The 20,787-nt window shown below is 34.8% G+C and overlaps 1 protein-coding gene and 1 long non-coding RNA gene across 2 annotated transcripts in view; one reads left to right on the top strand and one right to left on the bottom strand.

Annotated features, from left to right (window-relative positions):
- The first annotated feature begins 3,914 nt into the window (after nucleotides 1–3,914).
- The window catches only part of htr7c (5-hydroxytryptamine (serotonin) receptor 7c), a 31,084-nt gene continuing 14,211 nt past the window's right edge, over nucleotides 3,915–20,787 (top strand). The window contains exon 1 of the mRNA XM_039659151.2: nucleotides 3,915–4,663. Within this exon, the coding sequence (XP_039515085.1) occupies nucleotides 4,203–4,663 (461 nt within the window). The 5' untranslated portion in view covers nucleotides 3,915–4,202. The remainder of the gene's footprint in view (nucleotides 4,664–20,787) is intronic.
- On the bottom strand, nucleotides 6,135–12,165 carry LOC148981751 (uncharacterized). Its single transcript, XR_016168372.1, has 4 exons — nucleotides 11,630–12,165; nucleotides 11,427–11,456; nucleotides 8,533–8,725; nucleotides 6,135–7,098 (listed from the first exon to the last, which is right to left on the bottom strand). It is a non-coding gene; the product is annotated as an uncharacterized LOC148981751 (long non-coding RNA).

Here is a 20,787-nt window from a genome sequence, read left to right as displayed (position 1 = left end):
TTATCTAGCCTACTGTGTTCCACGTGTCCTGTTTAGTTGAACATTTAGGCCCCTAGTCTCTAAGAAATATTCCTCAAAATTCTTCAAGAGAAAGAATTATCTGATCTATGAAGTGGACACAACTAAGAAGAGAGATTCTGAAAAGCTTGACAAATGAACTCCATTTTGTTAAATGAGTACAAAGATATTGTTACCAAAAACAGCCTGCTGCCACATTTCTTAATTTGTGAAAAGTTCGATTCATTTGGCAGTCAGGAAATTTCAAATATGCATTTGAATTGCCAGTTTGGATCCATCAATGTTGCTATTATTAAAGCACATTAAGTCAAACATCTCCGTCCTCATGCCAAGAGTTTTTATTTTTTGTCTCCTTCCTTTAGAGGATTGTGTGAGACATTTCTTTTTTACTCTGCTATGATTGTGAAGACACAAGCTACGTAGAGTAAACACTGTTTTATCATGCAGCCATAAACAAGTATTTGAGTTCATCAGACATCTCAATTAATTATTAAAAATGTCTACAGAGAGAACAAAACAACTGGAACGAAATGTAACTCTGCCACATGCATGATTCCAAATTGTCAGATTGGAGACTATTCTGATCCACAAAAAGGGCAATTGAGGATAATATCTCTATTCAACAAGGCTCAAAACTGAAAACACTCATATGGATGGGTCACTGCGTGTCTCTCGTATCACACCGCGGCGGCGCAAACCTGCGCACAACTTAAACATATTTTCAAATCTTCTTTTCATTCATTTATGTGCAATAAAGTACTTTGTGCACATTAAAAACATCAGAGATTTAGTTACTTAATTGAAACATCAATCAACAAAATGTAATTATAATGCGGTGCTCCTATGAGGATGCAGGCTTGAGTCAGGCCATATGTCTTGATCTTATTCTCTGAAGCCATGAGGCCATGAATTGAGGTAAATTGGAGATGCTAAAAATTGTCCGTAGGTGTAAATATGTGAGAGTCCTTACTAGCCATGTAATGGGGAGAATTGGGGAAATAATTGGCAACCTACCACGGAAAAATCTTTGCTAAGAAAATTCATTGAAATTGATAATTCATCTTGCATATGGCGAGAAATAACTAATAACCCAGGCCAGGAGTCAGATATATAATGGTTAATGAATTAATTATATAATAGGCCTATAACAGAGATTTTTAAGTAAACAAACACCTTTACCAGATCTACTGAATGAGGATCATATATGAGCATTAACAGGGCAATTTCAGCAACAGTCACTGCAATGACTGCAAATCACTGCAATGACTTTTAATTTAAGCTGACATTCATCATTAGTGCTCTGCTTGTCAGGCTATTCTCTGAAAAAGACCAATGAGGCTTGAGGGAAGCAGAGAGCATGCTGGGTCAAAGCAGATGTTTGGCTTTCATCTCTCTCGCAACACTTTTGACCCAGGTTTAACATTGAGTTTAAAAAAAAAAAGAAGTCTAAAACTTATCCTATAGCTCATAGCTCAGTGTAAAAAAAAAATGTACAAATTAATAAATAATAAAAAATGAGATTAAACTAAATAATTCCTTGAAATAAAACACTGATTAAAATAAATGGATTTAAAATAATAATAATAATAAATAATCGTTAACATCATATATAATAATATCTACATTCAAGCCCAATGGGAAAAAAGAACAATGTAACATAAATAAACTAATATTAATATTATTTGAATTTGGTCTTTACATGAAAATATATAGCTTTTAAACTTTAGGAATGAGGGGCCTCGCACCAGGAAGATCATATTTGGAGGTCCATGGCATCTAAAAGATTCACTCACAGAAAAAAAAGCCACAAAAGCTGTCACTGTACCCTTTCAAAAGGTATTTTATATATAATTTAGGTAATATCACTTTAAGGATTAATATGCCTTTAAGATACTAAGGATTACTAAGGATTAATAAAGTACAAAGGATTACTTTTTGAAAGCTGCCCCATCTTCTATACTGCTTTAAATCATAAACCCAGTTTTACCCATAAGCAAAGGATTGGTCACAAAAATTATGCATTTAGATAACATTAAGGCTCTGGGGGTGACTTGCCCCAGCTGTTTAACAATGATGATGATGAAGAAGATGATGATGATGATGGCCTTTTCACATACGCAAGGGAACATGCTGTCCGATTCTGTGCAGTTCTCTGCTTCATTACAGATTCATTTTTCATGCCACTTAACTCCATGAGGATGAGTGCTCACCATCCATACATACAGGATGTTTGTTTTGTTTTTTTCTTCTTCCAAGGACTATCAAATTTCAGCTGATAGGTTTTGAATGTTCAGCTTTTCAGGGCTTTTGTTTTCTCCGAGTTCTGCATGGTGTTCTGAAAAGTCTAAAATGATAAGCATTTTTTTTCTGGCGCTTTATCCAAAGTGACTTACAGTACACTTATATCATGGACAATATCCCCTGTAGCAACCTGAATTTAATGGGCTTTTTCCATGGCACGGACAGTGATCATGAATTGCCCCTTGCAGGGTTTGAACCAACCGTTTTGTTCACCAACCTAAGGGGTGATTCGCACTGGTAAGATCGTCTTTTAATAAAACTCGAAAAAAAAATTCAACAGAAAGGTGGCAATAGAGAAAAAAACCCCAGAGAAAATGGATGACGTAGGGCAAAAATAAGAAAATCACCATAATGCATTGCTCAAACCAACTGACCAATAAACCAGGTGAAGAACAAGTTCATACTGTTAATTTAGCCAACAGGTACATAGACTATTACATTGTAAAATACAAAGCTTATAGGCCTAAAAAAATGGCACCCCTTCAGTTTTCTAATTGGTGTAGCCCTCAATCGGGTCATGGGGTCTATACGACCCCAATCGACTTTGACTTAATAAAAAAAAGAAGGTTCCCTGATTTTGTGACTTTTCATACATTATCAATCTATACACACACGCACACAAAAACTGGTCTTGATTCGGTTGTTCTGAAGGTGTGTAAAAAAAAATGTTTACACTTCTGGTCTTCGGGGTCAATATGACCCCACATTGAAATGAATGGGAAATGTGATAAAAAACTAAACATATTTTCTTCATGTGTCAAAAAAAAAAAAAATCCGACATAAATCTGAAATTTTTTACACAGAAATGAAGGCCTACTAGAGCATAAATGCAATGTATCATAAAAATAATATTTCACATGCAAGCTAATGGTGTAGTTGAGGAACTGTGATATATGGAGCCAAAAGTACTTTATAGCTCCAAAAACACAGCATTAATGAATAGATGAGAAGTAAACAAAAAAGATATATTATTTGTATGATTAAAAATGTATATTTTTTTGTACAATTGTTGTACAATCAGGTGTTGGGGTCGTATAGACCCCGAAGCCCAGAAGTGTAAACAGGAAACGAAGACCATTTGAAGGTTAATAGTTTTCCTGTTGTTATTATTATCGTAATTATTTATTGGCCTATAATTCATAATCATATATAATTATTATTAATTAATCAAGCTCCTCTGTCTGCACTCTCCAGATGTTGCTGCTTATATTTGATGTTGTACATTTGCATAAAAGTAATAGGCTATATTTAGTGGACACGCCCACATTGCAAAGGTTCGCAGTCTCTCATGGCTGTCACCAGTTTATCTTTTAATGAAAATGATTGTCGCTGTAAACAGAGCATTTGGTCTGTCAGAGAGGCAGGTGTGTTATTATACTGTATTATATCTGTCAGATAGGCTAAGTCGTTTTATTATTTATTCTCCCCTTTCCAGTCTATATTTAATCTAATGAGAAGTGAAGTCAGAGCAGATAATGACTAGAAAGCTGTTAAAAACAGTGTTGTTGCTACTTGCAACCGAAATAGATCGCAAGAAAAAACCGAAACATCTTCGTGTAGGTGGAGCTGAGACCTTCGGCTTCCCTTTGATGAGAAAGTTACGCGTTTAACCTACTAGAGTGCGCAATTCTGCAGAACTGTCACTTCCATCAAGTCAAGGACTGCCTCCACGCGCACATTAGCTATTATCAGCCAAACCAAAGCGATTGTCCTCTCTCGTCCCGTTTATTTAAGTTTTCCTTTCCTATACCCTCCTCACGACTTGTCTTGTTCTTTCTTTTTCTTTTGGAAAGCTGGAAGACACCCCAGATCTGCGCTCGCTTCAGCATGCGTTTGGCGGACGGAGCGCACTCTTGGCGAGCTCTTCATCATCAGGCGCAGGGATGATGTTCAACTCATCGGGCGCACTAGATTTCTTCTCGTTCACTCACCCCGAGGTCGCGTCGGAAGTTTTCAATGGTTCCTCACACTTATTCTACAACATCTCAATGGCCATGTGGAACAATTCCTGTGGGGAACAACTGCTTGATTTCACCTCAGCGGAAAAGATTGTTATCGGAATTATGCTGGCCATCATCACCACCGTGACGGTGATTGGAAATATGTTGGTGGTGATTGCGGTGTGCGTCGTTAAAAAGCTCAGACAGCCGTCCAACTATCTGCTGGTGTCTCTGGCCGTGGCGGATCTTTCCGTGGCTGTTGTGGTGATGCCATTCGTGATCGTGACGGACCTCACTGGAGGAAAGTGGCTTTTTGGAGAGGTCTTCTGTAACATCTTCATCGCTATGGATGTGATGTGCTGCACTGCATCTATCATGACGCTGTGCGTGATCAGTGTGGACAGGTGAGTACGTTGGGTTATATTTAGGGGACCCTTAGATTCAAAGTGACTTTTTTTTTTTTACAGGGACAATCCTCTTCTTGGAGCAAGTGCTTTGAACACAGTGGTGATAGTATAAAGAAACCCATTTAGGGGTTTGAACCTTCAACCCTTTTGGTTATTTAGCAGTTTTATAACCACTAGGAGTTTATGTAAAATGTTTTATCCTTAAGAAACAGGATAACTGTGTGTGTGTGTGTGTGTGTGTGTGTGTGTGTCTGTGGGGGTGGGTGTGTACAGTAGCCTACTAGGGACATTTTTGAAAGAAGAATCTTAGGTTAATCAAGCCTGCATTTATTTGATCAAAAATACAGGAAAAAAAATTACTGTGAAATATTATCACAATGACTTCTTTAAAAAAAAATTAAACTTTTGACCGGGGTGTATATATGAAGAGTTCAGATGCAAAAGCCTCTAAGTGCCATTTGAAATTTTGTTCTAGAATGACCATTTTTATCAAGCTTGTGTATTTAAGTTCAGTAATTTCACTTAAATTACAATTAATAGGTAATCTTCATTGCCATTTAAGTGAAATTACTGAACTTAAATATACAAGCTTGATAAAAATGATAATTTTAGAAGAAAATTTCCAATGGCACTTAGAGGCTTTTGCATCTGAACTCTTCATATATATATATATATATATATATATATATATATATATATATATATATATATATATATATATATATATATATATATATATATATATATATATATATATATATGTGTGTATATTTATATATATATATATATATATATATATATATTAGGGCTGTCAAACGATTAATCGCGATTAATCGCATCCAAAATAAAAGTTTGTGTTTACATAATATATGTGGGGGCACTGTATATAATTATTTTATATATAAAAATACACACACATGCTTGAGTATATTTAAGAAATATTTTCATGTATATACTGTATAATAGATTTATATATAATTTATATTATAAATAAATATAAAAATTTTATATATAAATCATATTTTTTTCTTAAATATACATGCATGCGTGTGTTTTTATATATATACAAAATAATTATACTCAGTGCCCCCACATATATTATGTAAACGCAAACTTTTATTTCGGATGCGATTAATCGCGATTAATCGTTTAGGGCTGTCAAACGATTAATCGCATCCAAAATAAAAGTTTGTGTTTACATAATATATGTGGGTGCACTGTGTATAATTATTATATATATATAAATACACACACATGCTTGTATATATTTAAGAAATATTTTCATGTATACTGTATATAGATTTATATATATAATTTATATTATATATAAATATAAATATTTTATATGTAAATAATATTTTTTTCTTAAATATACATGCATGTGTGTGTATTTATATATATAAAAAATAATTATACACAGTGCACCCACATATATTATGTGAACACAAACTTTTATTTTGGATGCGATTAATCGTTTGACAGCCCCAATATAAATATCAAGCTTAGATGTATACAAAAGATCACTGGTGAATTTTTGTTTTATTTAATTTTTAAAAAAATATGTATTAGTAATGCTGTTTGAACTCCACAAGTTAAAACCTGACATTCTCAAATCATGCTGGTTAACATGTGATACCAGCGTGATTTGACAATGTTTCAAAGAGCATCTTGTGATTCATAGAAAGCCATAGACTTCAGCGTGGTCTCAGACTTTTGTACCCCACTGTATAGGGATGAATTCAAGTTGATTCGGAAACTTTTCCCCAGTCATCTCAAAGGCATAAAAGTATCCTAAATTCATAAAAGAAAGTAGGCCAACCATTTAAGATGCTGGAACTGGCAATTTCTTGGAATTTGCACCATTTTATACAGCATTTAGTTTTTAGCACTTCCATAGTTGAAATATCCCATACACTCGTAAAAAAAGAAAGGTTCTTATTAATGGCATCCCTGCAAAAACCCTCTATTGGAACCTTTATTTTTAAGAGTGTATAGTCTGTAAATGTGTGTTCGCATACAATGGCATTTATCATTTTTATACAAATATTAGAAAAATGCTGCAGGGGACTGATGTCAGTGTCACTGCACTCATGTTATGTCAGCTACTACCCATCTAATCATAAATGGTCCACGTTGTTGGCCATTTGATATTACAGATAAATAAGAATCAGTCAGTACTAAATCACAATGGCAGCTTCCTTCACTCTAATGTCAAGGCAACTCTCTGGACATGTCCACTGTACAGCAGAAATGAATACTGACAACTCTGTGTCCATGTCAGACATCATTCCTCCAGACCTAGAATAGGGTCAATACACCTGAAGCCAGTCTCCTATATGACATCACGAGGTGGTCGCTGACAGACCCTGATTTCGTTTGACACGTCCGAGGAGCTATTGTCCTTTAGAGTCCCGAAGTCCAAGAATCTATTTCTGTGAAAGAATGGTTAATGCTGGTCAAAATGAATGTAAAATTATGTGGTGTATTCATTTAGCAGTTTTCACTTTCACATATGACTGTAGTAAACTGTTAACTGATTGAATATTTAATTCAGTTAGTCATTGATCTATGTCAGAGTTTTTAACTTTGCTGCTTTATCTTTTAGTCTAGCTCAAGTTGTTTATTTAAACAACTGCATTAAAAAAAATCTATAAATTATCACAGGAAAGCTGTCTGTAAAGATGACCATCTATTGTGATAGTTTAACCATCCTCTGGTTAACCAATTAGAAATGAGCTACAGTGCTGAAATTTGATTAGACAATAAATTCAGTAAATATTATTTAAATTTGATTCGAAATGTATCCTATGGACATTTTATATTATCAGAGTTTGAGATGCATAGCACAAAAAGGCCTTTTTTTCAAAACACTGCTCCGTCTCTTTATTGTTGTGACACACACATCGCCCTTTTTTTCAGCACATTACGTCTGCTATCGCTTAGACACTTTAATCTATACACGTACCGAGGACCATGTTCTTTCAACAAGCACTTGAAGGTTTTGAAGGATTATAAACAAACCTAGTCTCTTATGATGTTTCTGTTTGAAAAAAATCGAATGTGAAGTGATTGCATATTTGAATATCGCCATTTTTCTGCGAGGACCAGAGGAGGTGCTTAGTGCTTTTTTTTGTCATTGAGACTAAAGTGTGATTCATCAGGTTGCTCTGATCAGGTTTTATCAAATGAAGATTGTATAGCAGCAGCCATTGGTGATGAGATTACCCATCCTGCACAGTCTGATTGGCTATTAATTTAAAAATGATCCAGTATTGATTTCAGTTCCAACTTAGCTAACAGGGATCGTTCTCAGAACTTTGGCTAACATTCTGGCAAGGTTTTCGTGAAGTTAAAACCATTATGTATACATATTCATGACACTTTTCTAAAACGTCTTTTAAATGTTGTTATTACTTCAGAGAACATTTAAAAAAGTAATGGTCCCATAATGTTTGCAAAATGATAAAATGGAAGGTTTCACTTAATGTTTGCATTACCAAAAAATTATAACCAGTTTTGAATGTTCAGAGGCCATTCGGAGCTTAATGGCAACGTTAGCAAAATATATTTTTGTTAGCTGGGAAGCAAGTCAATTTTGATTTAATGCTGACTTGAAAAGCATTAATATAATGTATGTTGCATAATGTAATGAAAACACCACCGTGGCCCTTTTAAGACTGATTTCTCCAAAGTGTATGCTCTTAAATGAGTTTTACAGAGAAGCCACATGTCAAGGACAGCACCTAAATAGGAACTGAAGAGCCTGTAAACTCACTGTTATAACTCAGCGTTCAAGAACACTTGACAAATGCTTTGACCTTTGATTCAGTTCACATAGATCATTTCAATAATGGAAGTGAAACTACCTTGCTAGTGGCTTTTCCTCATTCATCTTGAAAGTGAGGTCTTCTTAAAGGACCATTTACTAGATGTTGTCAAAATCTTGAGGTGTTTCCAACAAGAAGGCCATCAATTACAACAATTCGTTCCATCTACTGGACATTCATTTACTGACCAACAGGCTCTAGAGATTGAACTCATTCAGCAACAAGGAAAGACCTTTTAACATAATGGGAAAATAGCAGGAGGAAAAAAAAAAAAAACGATCAAGAATTCAGGCTGATAACATCACAAGGGTTTATGTCTGATTTTAAAATCAACATGAAATCAAATCAAACTATTTACGCATACCTGGTCACTCAAAGTCTTCAAAATATTGCAAAAAAATATTGCTTTCACATTCTTTGAAATCTACTTCATACTGTATGTAATCTTCATACCTATCAATAAATAAGGCGGAGAAACATACACTATTTTTCCATAAAAAGAAAAGGGCCAAATGTTTCTCTAATGGTCTTGTATTATCTCAACAAAATAAATCATCATTATTTCTCCAATGTTAAAAAGACACATCACCCTCATTCACAACCCATAAATACACTCTAAAAATGCTGAGTTGTTTCAACGTGGGCCATTGGTTTAAATGGTTAAACTTTTTTTTTTTTTTTAAAACATATACAACCCAGCAGATTTTTGTCCATGAGTGAGCTCAAGCAAGTTATCCATCTTCCTGAGACAGCAGAGTGTCTCTTATGTATGGGCATATATTAGTTTCATCTCAGGGTGAAGTGACAGTGATGAAAAAGTGTTATAGTATAGGATTAAGTGTTAGTGAATGTAATGTTTGCTGCTAGTATTCAGAAGCCACACAGCATTGGGTTTGAGGGAAAGGCACAAAGACAACAGGAAGTAGAGCTTGGCTTTTCTCATGATGTTCATGTTAATGTGACTGCGTAATGTTCGTGTAATGTGCTAATGTGAATGCATGACACTTCAAATATCAAGTATCACACTTGTTGCATTATTAAAGAGGATACATTAAAAATAGAAATAGCATGCATTTGCATTTAAAATACCACCATGGTTAATCTTGTCTTGAATGTATAGGCCTATACATTTTGTATGCACATGCGCACACTGGGTTTTATGGGGACAAACTGTATTTTATATCACCTAACCCTAAACCTACCCATCACAGAAACTTTCTGCATTTTTAAATTAAAAAACAAAACAACAAACATCACTTAGTATATTTATAAGCTCTTTTCCCTCATAGGGACCAAAAAATATATCACAAGGACAAGAAAAAATGGTTGTCCCTATTCTCTTAATGAGTAATGGGTGTGTTTTGGGGCGTAACGTACAATAAACCAATCAGAGTGTAATTTCTTAGTTTCTGTTCCTCTCAATTCCGATTTCGTTTTAACTCCTACGGTTGCCAATATAGTCCAAGATTAACATGGCTTCCAGTTCGACCTCGTCCATGAGTTTTAACTCAAACGTAAACACGAAAGGCAAAGCTTGAATTAACAGGTTTGTCCCTCTTTGGCTAATGTACTTTCAAGATGGAGGGGCAACATGGCGACCGACATTAAAACCCCTTACCCGTATGTATTTTCAATGGCATATTATACACTCACGAGAATACTTTATTATTTGAACGAACTAATGAGCACATATATTTTTTAAGTGTTTTTAGCTAAGAATAAATGAAAAGAGTTACACACTGTAGCTTTAAATAACAAAGATAATAATTCAGTTGCCTCAAAATAGCACAAATGCATTTGCTTTTTAAAAATGTGGCACAGGATGTAAAAAAAATGATAACTGCGTTGGGCTGAAACTAGCAAAATACACTTGCTTCGTGGGTCAATGATAGGGCCTGTAGTTTGTGACTCACTCATAAAGAGGGTCACTTGTTGCCTGTTACGGCCACAACATAAATAAAAATGCACTCGCTCGCAAAGGTAACGTCCAAACAAATATACATTTATTAACAAAAAAAAAAAAAAAAAAGAAAGAGAGAGAGAAAAAAAAATTAAGGGGTTAATCTACTGGAGTGTTGATGTAACATGTAGAAGGGCCACTGAAATATCCCCCACACAAAAGTTACTTTGTATGGTGAAATTCTGTGACCGAAACGCAGAATCCACGCAATCAGGAATGTGAAATCATGTGAAAGTCCCCTTATTCAAAAAAAAAAAATAAAAATAAAAAAAATAAAAATTCCCATGCGGATTTCGCATCGATTTTAAGTTTGTGGAAATGTTCACATGTGAATTCTAGCAACTCGTTTACCAATAAAAAGCTGCTTGCAGTGCCTTGCACCATTGACAATGGATAATGAACCTACTTTGCCAGTGAAATTTTTCTGTAACTGATTCTTTGAAACTATTTTTTGTTTTGTGGAGAAAAAAAAAAAGCACTTTACAAATAACACCGAAATGGTTAAAACTTCCCCCAGCATCTCTTTTTATTTGCTTGGTAACTTTAGGTCTGGTGTTCCTGTTGAGATTAATAAATTGTGACATCAATTATTCACGAGAGTGACATTAATATTTAAACGTTAGGGTAAGTGGAGGAAGTCTATCCTCTTAGCAGCTGTCCTTTGTGCAAGAAAAAATAGCCTCATATATGCTGGACAGGGGAATGCGCATGGAAATGGGAAGGGACAGATTCGCATTAAAATTGCAAATAAGACACACACAGTCTGACTGTCTTTAGAATTTAGAAAAAGAAATGGACACAGATGCAGTTCAGGTTCAAAAAGCAGGTTTTCCCAGAACTAGCCTCGGGTCTCTCGTGTTCTGTGACTACTCTCCTTGAGTCTTAGTAGCTTACGACACTGTTTCTGCTCTCCTGACCAGCACCGTCGCGCAAAATGAGGCCCGGAGAGACGTCGCTCTGAGGTAAAACTCACCTGAGATGTGCCTGACATGTTGAGTCACACCTTTCAGTGTCGTCCGATGTGTTTTCGACCGTTGTGGATTTTTAGAGTAGGGGAAAGGACAGGAGAAACTGTTATTGTGAATTTCACACATATTTTTATACAATCACTTAAGAGTATGCCAGGAGTCATGCAGTACACACACTTAAGTATCATCTTGAATGAGATGCACTAACCAGGAATGATGACAAGTGTTATTATGCTTTATTCCTCGGGGAGGATGGGCAAACGAAAGCAAGCTGTACGGGGTGGAAGTAGAGTATGAGAGAAGCACAAGGGAGGTTGACATAGTTGTCGCACAGGAGGGAGGCTGAAAATCTATACAGTTACTTACAGGAGGTTACTTACAGGAGAAAATAAAGGGAGAAATATCATCTTGTACTCACTCACCTTTATTTTGGTATATCTTCCAAACCCATGCGATTTTATTTTTGCTGTGGAACACAAAAACAGTCAGCAGAATTTTTAATCTTTTCCATTCAATGGAAGTGAATGGTGACCTGGCGCTTTTTAAGCTTCAAAAATAGCAAAAAGCAACATAAAGTTGCATGTTGGGGGCTTTTTCTTTTTTTTACTTTCCCTGGTCAACATTTTTCAGTGAATGGAAAAGAGGAGTGTGGAAATGTATCATTTTGTGGTTTGCAGAGAAAAGAAAGTTATAGGCTACCATTTTGGAAGGTGAGAAATTGATGACAGAATGTTCATGTTTTAGGTGGACAAGATCTATCTATCTATCTATCTATCTATCTATCTATCTATCTATCTATCTATCTATCTATCTATCTATCTATCTATCTATCTATCTATCTATCTATCTATCTATCTATCTATCTATCTATCTATCTATCTATCTATCTATCTATCTATCTATCTATCTATCTATCTATCTATCTATCTATCTATCTATCTATCTATCTATCTATCTATCTATCTATCTATCTATCTATCTATCTATCTATCTATCTATCTATCTATCTATCTATCTATCTATCTATCTATCTATCTATCTATCTATCTATCTATCTATCTATCTATCTATCTATCTATCTATCTATCTATCTATCTATCTATCTATCTATCTATCTATCTATCTATCTATCTATCTATCTATCTATCTATCTATCTATCTATCTAGAAGCTATTAAATCATATAGGTAATGTTCACGTCTATAGATATCAGGTTCTTTACAAGAGCTGCATTACCATATTCAGGATTCTTAAAAATAGGTCTTTGAATTTTTTAGACTTACTGACAGGAGAGTGTCATCATGTCATGCTCCATCTGAACTCCATTAAAAATTCAGAAACTGCATTTTGATTAGATTCATTTTTTTCAAATAAAATCATTCTGAAGGCTTACAGTTTCACTCATCGGCCCACCATCTTATCTCGATTAAAATGATTTGACACGGATCAATAAACTGTGATCTCTCACATGGAATATGAGGCGTAAACCATCACAAAAGCCATTATTTGTGCTTGTCTGAGACTTCAGTCACCAGTCAGACAGTCCCCCTGAAAAAAAAAAAACAATAGCCATGTCCATTGCAGATGTCCTGAATTACATTTGAGAGAATTTTGCAACATTATGATGAATATTCTAACTCATTAATTGTTAGAACTGCCAAATACATTTAAAATAAGTTAGCATAGCATCTGAAATTAAGGGTAAATATTTTGCTCAGAAAACAGCAGAAAGTGCAAAAAAGTTCATTTATCAAAACAGTTCTTATTTATAAAAAAGGTCTGTGTCTCTTTTTATTCAACAGGTTATAAATTAGGTGAGAATGAGACATAGATTCTATCCAATCAATTTTTACTTGTAAAAGTCCAATGATTTTCTAGCAAATGACCCTATGATTAACTCTAGAGTCATTTTTTCTCCAGTGTTTATTTAATCTATGCATTTAATCATTTTTTACTTTCCCCCATGACACATGAAATTACATAGTTGCTCTAATAAGGATGAATGCACTTCCTTGGTGAAAGATATAATTTACCCTCTCATCCAGATTTTTTAAAATGCTATTACGTAATTGATTCTGTGATAATTGGTCGTCCATTGGACCTTCTGCCTAGAAATAAGTGAACAGAAACCCATACTGAAATAGCAAATTTTGAAGCTGTTCTGTAAAAAGAAAAAAAAAATACTATGTTTATAACTAATAACTAATAACTTTAACTATAAGGACGTTTGGAATGTAATGTGTATTTTTTAATTAACTTTGAGAACAAAAAAATATGTTTATAACTAATAACTAATAACTTTAACTATAAGGACGTTTGGAATGTAATGTGTATTTTTTTAATTAACTTTGAGAACAAAAAAATACTATGTTTATAACTAATAACTTTAACTATAAGGACGTTTGGAATGTAATGTGTATTTTTTAATTAACTTTGAGAACAGTATATTTGTAAATATGTTTTTATTATTATTATTATTTTTAAAACGTAATATAATGTGGTAACCTCCGACTGTCATGCTTTCCGTCTATCAGCCTACATGCTATTTGGATCGTTATCTCTAGGCCTACACTCAATGAACAATATCTCAACACTAAATTAAAGGCCTGTCTCATATAGACGCCTTCTGTCTCAAATACAAGCCGGTGCAGTTCGTTGATTTGGGAAAATAAAAGCTTGGGCTATTATTTTAAGTTTTACGGTGTATATACCCTTTAAATGGGACAAGAGGTTTTCACAAAATGTTTCTGGTTGATCTAAAGGAATGAACAAGCTTTTGATTTATTAGGCTATATCTGCTTCAGTTACTGAGTGATTTGTAACTGTCCCAAAAAATTTACATTTTAATAACTAGAATATTTGATAGGAAGGTGGAGTTGTTTTTATTTATGCCACTCGTGCTTCATGAATCCCCACAACAATAGGTTTGGCCTTCTCATAACCGATTATATATTTTTCATCTGTGCTGTTTTTTGTTCAGCTGGGAAGGTCATAAAAATGTATGTGGACTGATTCTTGATATTGTGTCCAATTTGATGTGCAAATGCCCAGAATAAATGACTAAAATATGAGGAAATGCGCACAAACAACCATGAATTAAATATAAAAACCGTTGGAATGGATGCCCACTGAATATTGCAGATCATCATTAACAAGTGTGAAATATAAAATGGCATCATTCTAAGAAGATGAATAGAAATTGTTTCTGCAACTGAATCACCACGTTCCTTGTTTGAATTAACGTGTCTGCTGATATGGATGAAGGGCAGATGATTAGTGGCATCTGTGTTATTTAGCATCAGGTGTGAATGAAATGAAGCAGCCTTACCATGTGGCATCCATGTGAGCGTTAGCTGACATATACCGTCAAATAAGAATTTGCTCTCTCTTGAGAATATTTGTGCTTATCATCAAAATCAAGTTTGTCAGGTGTTTCAAAAGTGTCCAAATGTGTTTCAGGTTGAGAGATGGATAGAGCTGGAATAGAAAACAACACTTTTGGAGACGTGGAGAGTCAACTGATGCGAGCTTGACTAATGTGATTCTGTGATTCTCATATAGTGATGCGACTAAAAATGAATAGCAAAAAGAATCATGGTGTTTTAGACATTTATAATAGGGCTAGCATACCTTGGCAATACCGTGGTAAAATTAAAGTGTCTTGGAGTACAACATAAATATGATTATGGTTCCTTGAAGAACCTTAAACATCCATGCACATTTCCATTGCACAAAAGGCTATAGTGAAAAAGTTTTTTTTAGATATTAAAAAGTCTCTTCACACTATAAGAAAACGTGTTTTTTAAAAGAATTATTATTTGAAAGGTTCTTAAAATGGTTCTTCCTTGCCATTACTGCAAAAAAAGAAAAAAAAAAAACTTTTTTGGAACCTTTATTCTTTACCTTTATTGTAGCCTAAATAATGTATTCGTGCAAAAGAGCAATGACATGTCAGATGGGTTCATGAGGGTAAATGTCCATGACTTCATGTGTGTTTGTGTAGAAAGGGATGCTTTGATTATATAAACTAGCAAATTTAGTGTTTATACATTTATTTACATTCTTGACACTTTCCTGTCAAATGACTCATAAGGAACACATAATGTTTAAATAGCAGTTACACAGATGGGCTGCTAAGGATGCAAGTCAAGTGGTTATAAGGTTATAAGGAAATCATAAACATAGCATGTTGCATAATGTCGCCACAGTGCTCCATTTTTTCAAACATTTTTTCCCATAGAATCTCTGTAATACTATGACAATCGTTATTGTTTTTAATTGTAATTAACAACTAGTTTAGACCCACACATCCCACAATAACACGTTTTTAGTAAAAATTTCACTTTTAATTTAATTGCATTTGTTTTCTTAATGACTGAAATCCTGGAACTTTAGTGCACATTTGGAAACGGTTTTCCTAAGACAGAGATTAAAACAAATATTATGGAAAATATAATAGCCTATTTTTCTCTATCAAATAGCCTACTAAGCATAAATCGAGTTTAAAATTAAATATACAATATTGGCATTGGCTACTGGCAGTTCATATACATGTAGCATTTTCTCTTACAAATTTATCTCAGAATTTGTATGCATTTCTTTGTTTATTTTGCTATTTGTTTTTTTTAGACATCCCACATGTATACGGTTAATAGTTTTCTGTGGAAATGAAATGGCAAAATAAGCCTTTTGAACCATTTGAAGCTGTATATCGATCGGATTTGGCTAATGACCAAAATGAGTTTGGGCGCCATGTGGGGAATGAGTGTGAAGTGTCTGGGCGCCATGAGGCTGGTAAAGATTTCGCAGTACTGTTTAGGTAGGCCCGCCACAAAAAAACATCAAAACAAAAATACAATAAAATAGAATAATGAATAAAATAAATAATTCGTTTCTTTCCTGAATGAATCAGTGTTTGAGTGAATTATTCGATAGCTCACTCATGAAAACAGACTCTGGACGAATCCGAAATATCCTACTTTCCTTCTATATAGGTGAAAAAACGGTATGTGACAAGATATCCAAATTCACATGCAGTATTCATAAAAGAGTAGGCAAAATTACCTGGACAATTCCAGCAAAAATAACTATTTTGAGATATAGGCTATTCCATCGTCACAATTTAAAATGACAAACTCCACGATATAAGCCCATTTTTACTTGTGGGACACGTCAGAATTATTGTTTGTGGTAAACAAAGCTATATCTGGAATATTTCTTTCCGGTCACGCAGACAGACACCATGACCACTTACTATTAGAAAAGCACAAAGGTCATTGTTGTTCACATGCATTAGCAACAGATGTTCATGCTTCATAAAAATAAAACATGGGGGTTGTCTGTGACACTAGCATGTTCAGCTAGACGCACTTAGTAAGTTTGCATTATGCCTTGTACTATTAACAAGGACATTTGACCGTTCATCGTCTTTCAGGTAAACATTATGATGTTGTGACGTAAAAGCAATAGCAGGAACATGCAGCAGACCCATTACTGTCTTTATGAAGGAACTTATTACACATGCAAATGCTGCAAACTCTTTATGATAAGGCAGAGTAATTCTACCTGGATGAAATAATCATTAACTTACCTGTAGCTTGTCATACCAAATGAAAAGTCATAAGATAACAGGGCCCCTCTCTAACTGCCGGTGTGCCACACTGTAATTGGATCCTTGATGAATGAACAAAAACAAATGGTCAGCTACATCAGATAAGATGCTAAGACAACTGCCAGACACCTCTTACGAGGCAGGCAGACCTTCTGCACCCACCAACACAAAAAACAGGACTTCTTATTGGACTACAGGTTGACTCCAACCACCAAATTCATTTCTAATGTTTAGGCAAGAACTGCAAATGCCTTCCCAGAAACAAAGAAAGGCCACAGATATATTTGAATCCAATCCTACCTTTGGAGACCATAAATTGATATAAACGGCAACACTCATGCAAAGCACAGTTTATGTTATTGAATGGTAACACGGCAGACACGATGACTTCACCGTTTCTTATCGTGTATGGATTCTATGTGTTGTATATGATGTCTTTAATAATTTAAAAGAGGTTTTGTAAAAGAATAATGTAACACCGTGACCTGTGGCCAATCACACTCCAGGATTGGAAAAGTGCCTGACTTTAATCCCACCCCTCATCAGAAAGGGACACAGAACGTTCCCCTGACGTTCCCGAATGGTCCAATGAGGCTATTTTTTGGGAACCAAACAAAACGTTATAGGAACAGGGGTAGGTTTAGGGGTAGGTTCAGGGTTAGTACTAGTTATTACCCAGTAATTGTAGTTACTAAAATAAGTACATAGTATTTACATGGGTAACTGGACTGTAAAAGGAAGCGTTACCGTTATTTAGGTTCCATTTTTCTAACGTAAGGAGAATGTTCCGGGAACGTTCCCTTAACCTTAAGGGAAAGTTCTAGGAACTTTCTGGGAACCAAAATCTAACGTTCCCAGAACGTTCCCAGAACCTAAATTTGTTTGCTAGATATGTCCTCTCGGGTAGACACATCCTTGTTCTGCATTTCCAACTCGACGGGGAACAACACTTTAACAGACACACTACGGCCTGAGTTTCTGAACTTGCTTAGATAGACAAATACCCGGGGTCAGCGTGTTAAAAATAACTGGTATAATAGGCATGTATTTATCTGCGTTTTGTCAGACATTAAGTAGTTTCCCAGAGTTTCACATTCAGTTCAACAACGTTGCATTTATTTATTTATTTTTTATGGTGTAATTCAGTATTTAGGTTTACTTTATTTTGATGGATAAGTAAAGTTGCGATCCCAGTTCTGTGTCTGTGTTGGACTTTTATTTTGAAGTGCATTCCCTGTTCTCATTGTTTCCAGGTTTACATCCTGTTTGGTTTCTGGTCTCTGCTTGTTGTCATTTTAGTAGTTATCGTCATTAGTTTCACCTGCCTTTAATTATCATTGATTTCTCTTTAAGCTAATGCCTTTTAGTTGGTCTTTGCTAGTCATTCTTGAGTAGAAACCACAACAGTACTTTTTATGTCAGGAACAGAAACAAAACAAATAAAATTATTTTTCTGTTGAGTGAAGTGGGACGAGAAAAACCAACTAGATATTGAATTGCCCTTCCAAGATGAATAAAATATGCTACTAATGCACCTGCGGGTAATGTGGCTTCACTCAGGAAATGAAATGGAGAAGATAATGGATAAACCCAGATAATATATAAACTGAATGTATAGTAAAAAGAAAAAGCAAATATATAAATTAGATTTAAAATCCATTACATTTATTTGTCCAGTAATTCACACACCCCTGGTATCACAGACAAGACTTAAGATGTTTTATCTGAAAACAACTTGCACTGAAACATAATAAAATATATAAATGCCATTGCAGGATTCACACCAATTAGGCCTAATGTTTTTTTTCCCCCTAATGCACATTCATAAATGTCCTAATTGAATGAAGCCCTAATCCTGGCTTAATCTAAGCCCAGTTTCTGAAACCAGACCACATTGTTGTGGCTTTACAGTCTATTACATACAGAATCTATATTAATCCAAGATTAGGCCTTAGTTCAATTAGGACATTTAAAGGGGACCTATCATGCCCCCTTTTACCAGATGTTATATAAATCTCAGGTGTCCCCAGAACATGTCTGTGAAGTTTCAGCTGAAAATCATTTATTATACTGTGTTGTAAATGACAATTTTGAGTATAAGGAACACATGCTGTTTTCGTGCATGTACTGTCTCTTTAAATGCAAATGAGCTGCTGCACCCCACCGGATGAATTCTCTAAAGCCTGTGCCTCGTATACTCTGCCAAAACTGAACAATACATCTGATTGGTTATGATTATCATCTCTATCATGGTCATGTTCACGTGACATTGCAGTTCTTCATCGTCATGAAGGTTTATTATCTGAAAGACATCTCGGTCTAAACTTCGGATATATGATTTTCTGAGCGCACACATCTGAAGCACTCGCATAGAAACACACACTACGACACACATTTATGTCCAAACACCATGTAAAAGTAAATTTTGCATAATAGGTCCCATTTAAGTAGCTTTTTAAACTGTGGCTTCATAAAATAAAAAAATAAAACATGACTGGTGTGAATCTCGAGACAAAACAAAGGCATGACATGTTTTATGAAATGTCCGTGCAAGTTGCTTTTATAGGTAAAACATGCATTTTAGTATAGCTCAAACATGCACTTTAGTATAGGTAAGAAAGAATTGTGGTAGTGCAAGCTTACATAGGAAAGATTGATAAACTTCAGTAGAATAGAACAGATCAATATGTCGTAATCCTGCCATGCACATGCACACAGATATTAGCACTAAAACATGAAGTACCATCTCCCTCTGGAAACGAATGATCAATTGCAAAAATCTGTCATCTAAACCACATTTAATAATTTGTTAAATGCTAATGGATGTCATTACAGCGTACTAATTCAAGTTTTAATAGTGTATCGATTTGAATTGTCGTGCCATGGGAAAAGGCATAAGTGAAGCTAAAAACAGTATTAGATAGTTGCAGTGTGTTTATTTAAACTATTCAACTAGTATTTTAGGATCCATTTGGTTTTTTTAAAGATCATTTTCCACTCTCTTAGAAGTGAATGGGCTGTTTTTAATGCTGTGACTTTACAACATCTATGTAAACACCCTCTTTGCATGTGCTCAAAAAGAGTCATCGGGTTTCCTGTCGGGTCCAAAATAGTTTTTCAAAATAGTTTGTACTGTCTCACACGTACAGTATATCTTCCGCCTCATAACGTTACTGTGACTGGACAGCCCTGAATGCTATGTGTTGTTGATTTAAACAGTTTGTGGTCTGTAGTTTAACATACATTAAAATAGAAAACATTTATTTAAGTCAATGAGACCAGCAATAGTCTGGTTACTGATATATGAAGCATTGTCCTTTTGCATCTTTCCTTATGTATCTTTTATTGACATACATTCAATTACATACCTTCAATTTCACTGCTGCTTTATCAAAGACTTCCCAGCAAACAAATTTAGGTTCAGGGATTGTTAGTTTTTGGTTCCCAATGTTAAGGTTAAGGTAACGTTCCCGGAACATTTTCCTTACGTTAGAAAAATGGAACCTAAAAATAACCCAAATGGAACTTTCCTATAACGTTCTTGTTTGGTTCCCCAAAAAATAACCTCGTGGGACAATTCGGGAACGTTGGGGGAACGTTCTGTATTTGCTGGGTTAAAGGTTGGTGAACTGAATTGTTCCTCCAAAACTGTAGATAAGCTGAAACTCTTTGACAAAACTATGTTTAGTAGGAGCACTGTTGCTCAGGAAAGAAGTAGCCTACCTTCTGCAACTACAAATCTTCACGTTTAGTGTT

The sequence above is a fragment of the Pimephales promelas genome, chromosome 4, assembly GCF_988280905.1.
Source record: "Pimephales promelas chromosome 4, fPimPro1.hap1.1, whole genome shotgun sequence".
Lineage (NCBI taxonomy): Eukaryota > Metazoa > Chordata > Actinopteri > Cypriniformes > Leuciscidae > Pimephales > Pimephales promelas.
Note: the sequence above shows the minus strand (reverse complement) of the source record. Positions and strands in the feature narration are given on the sequence as shown.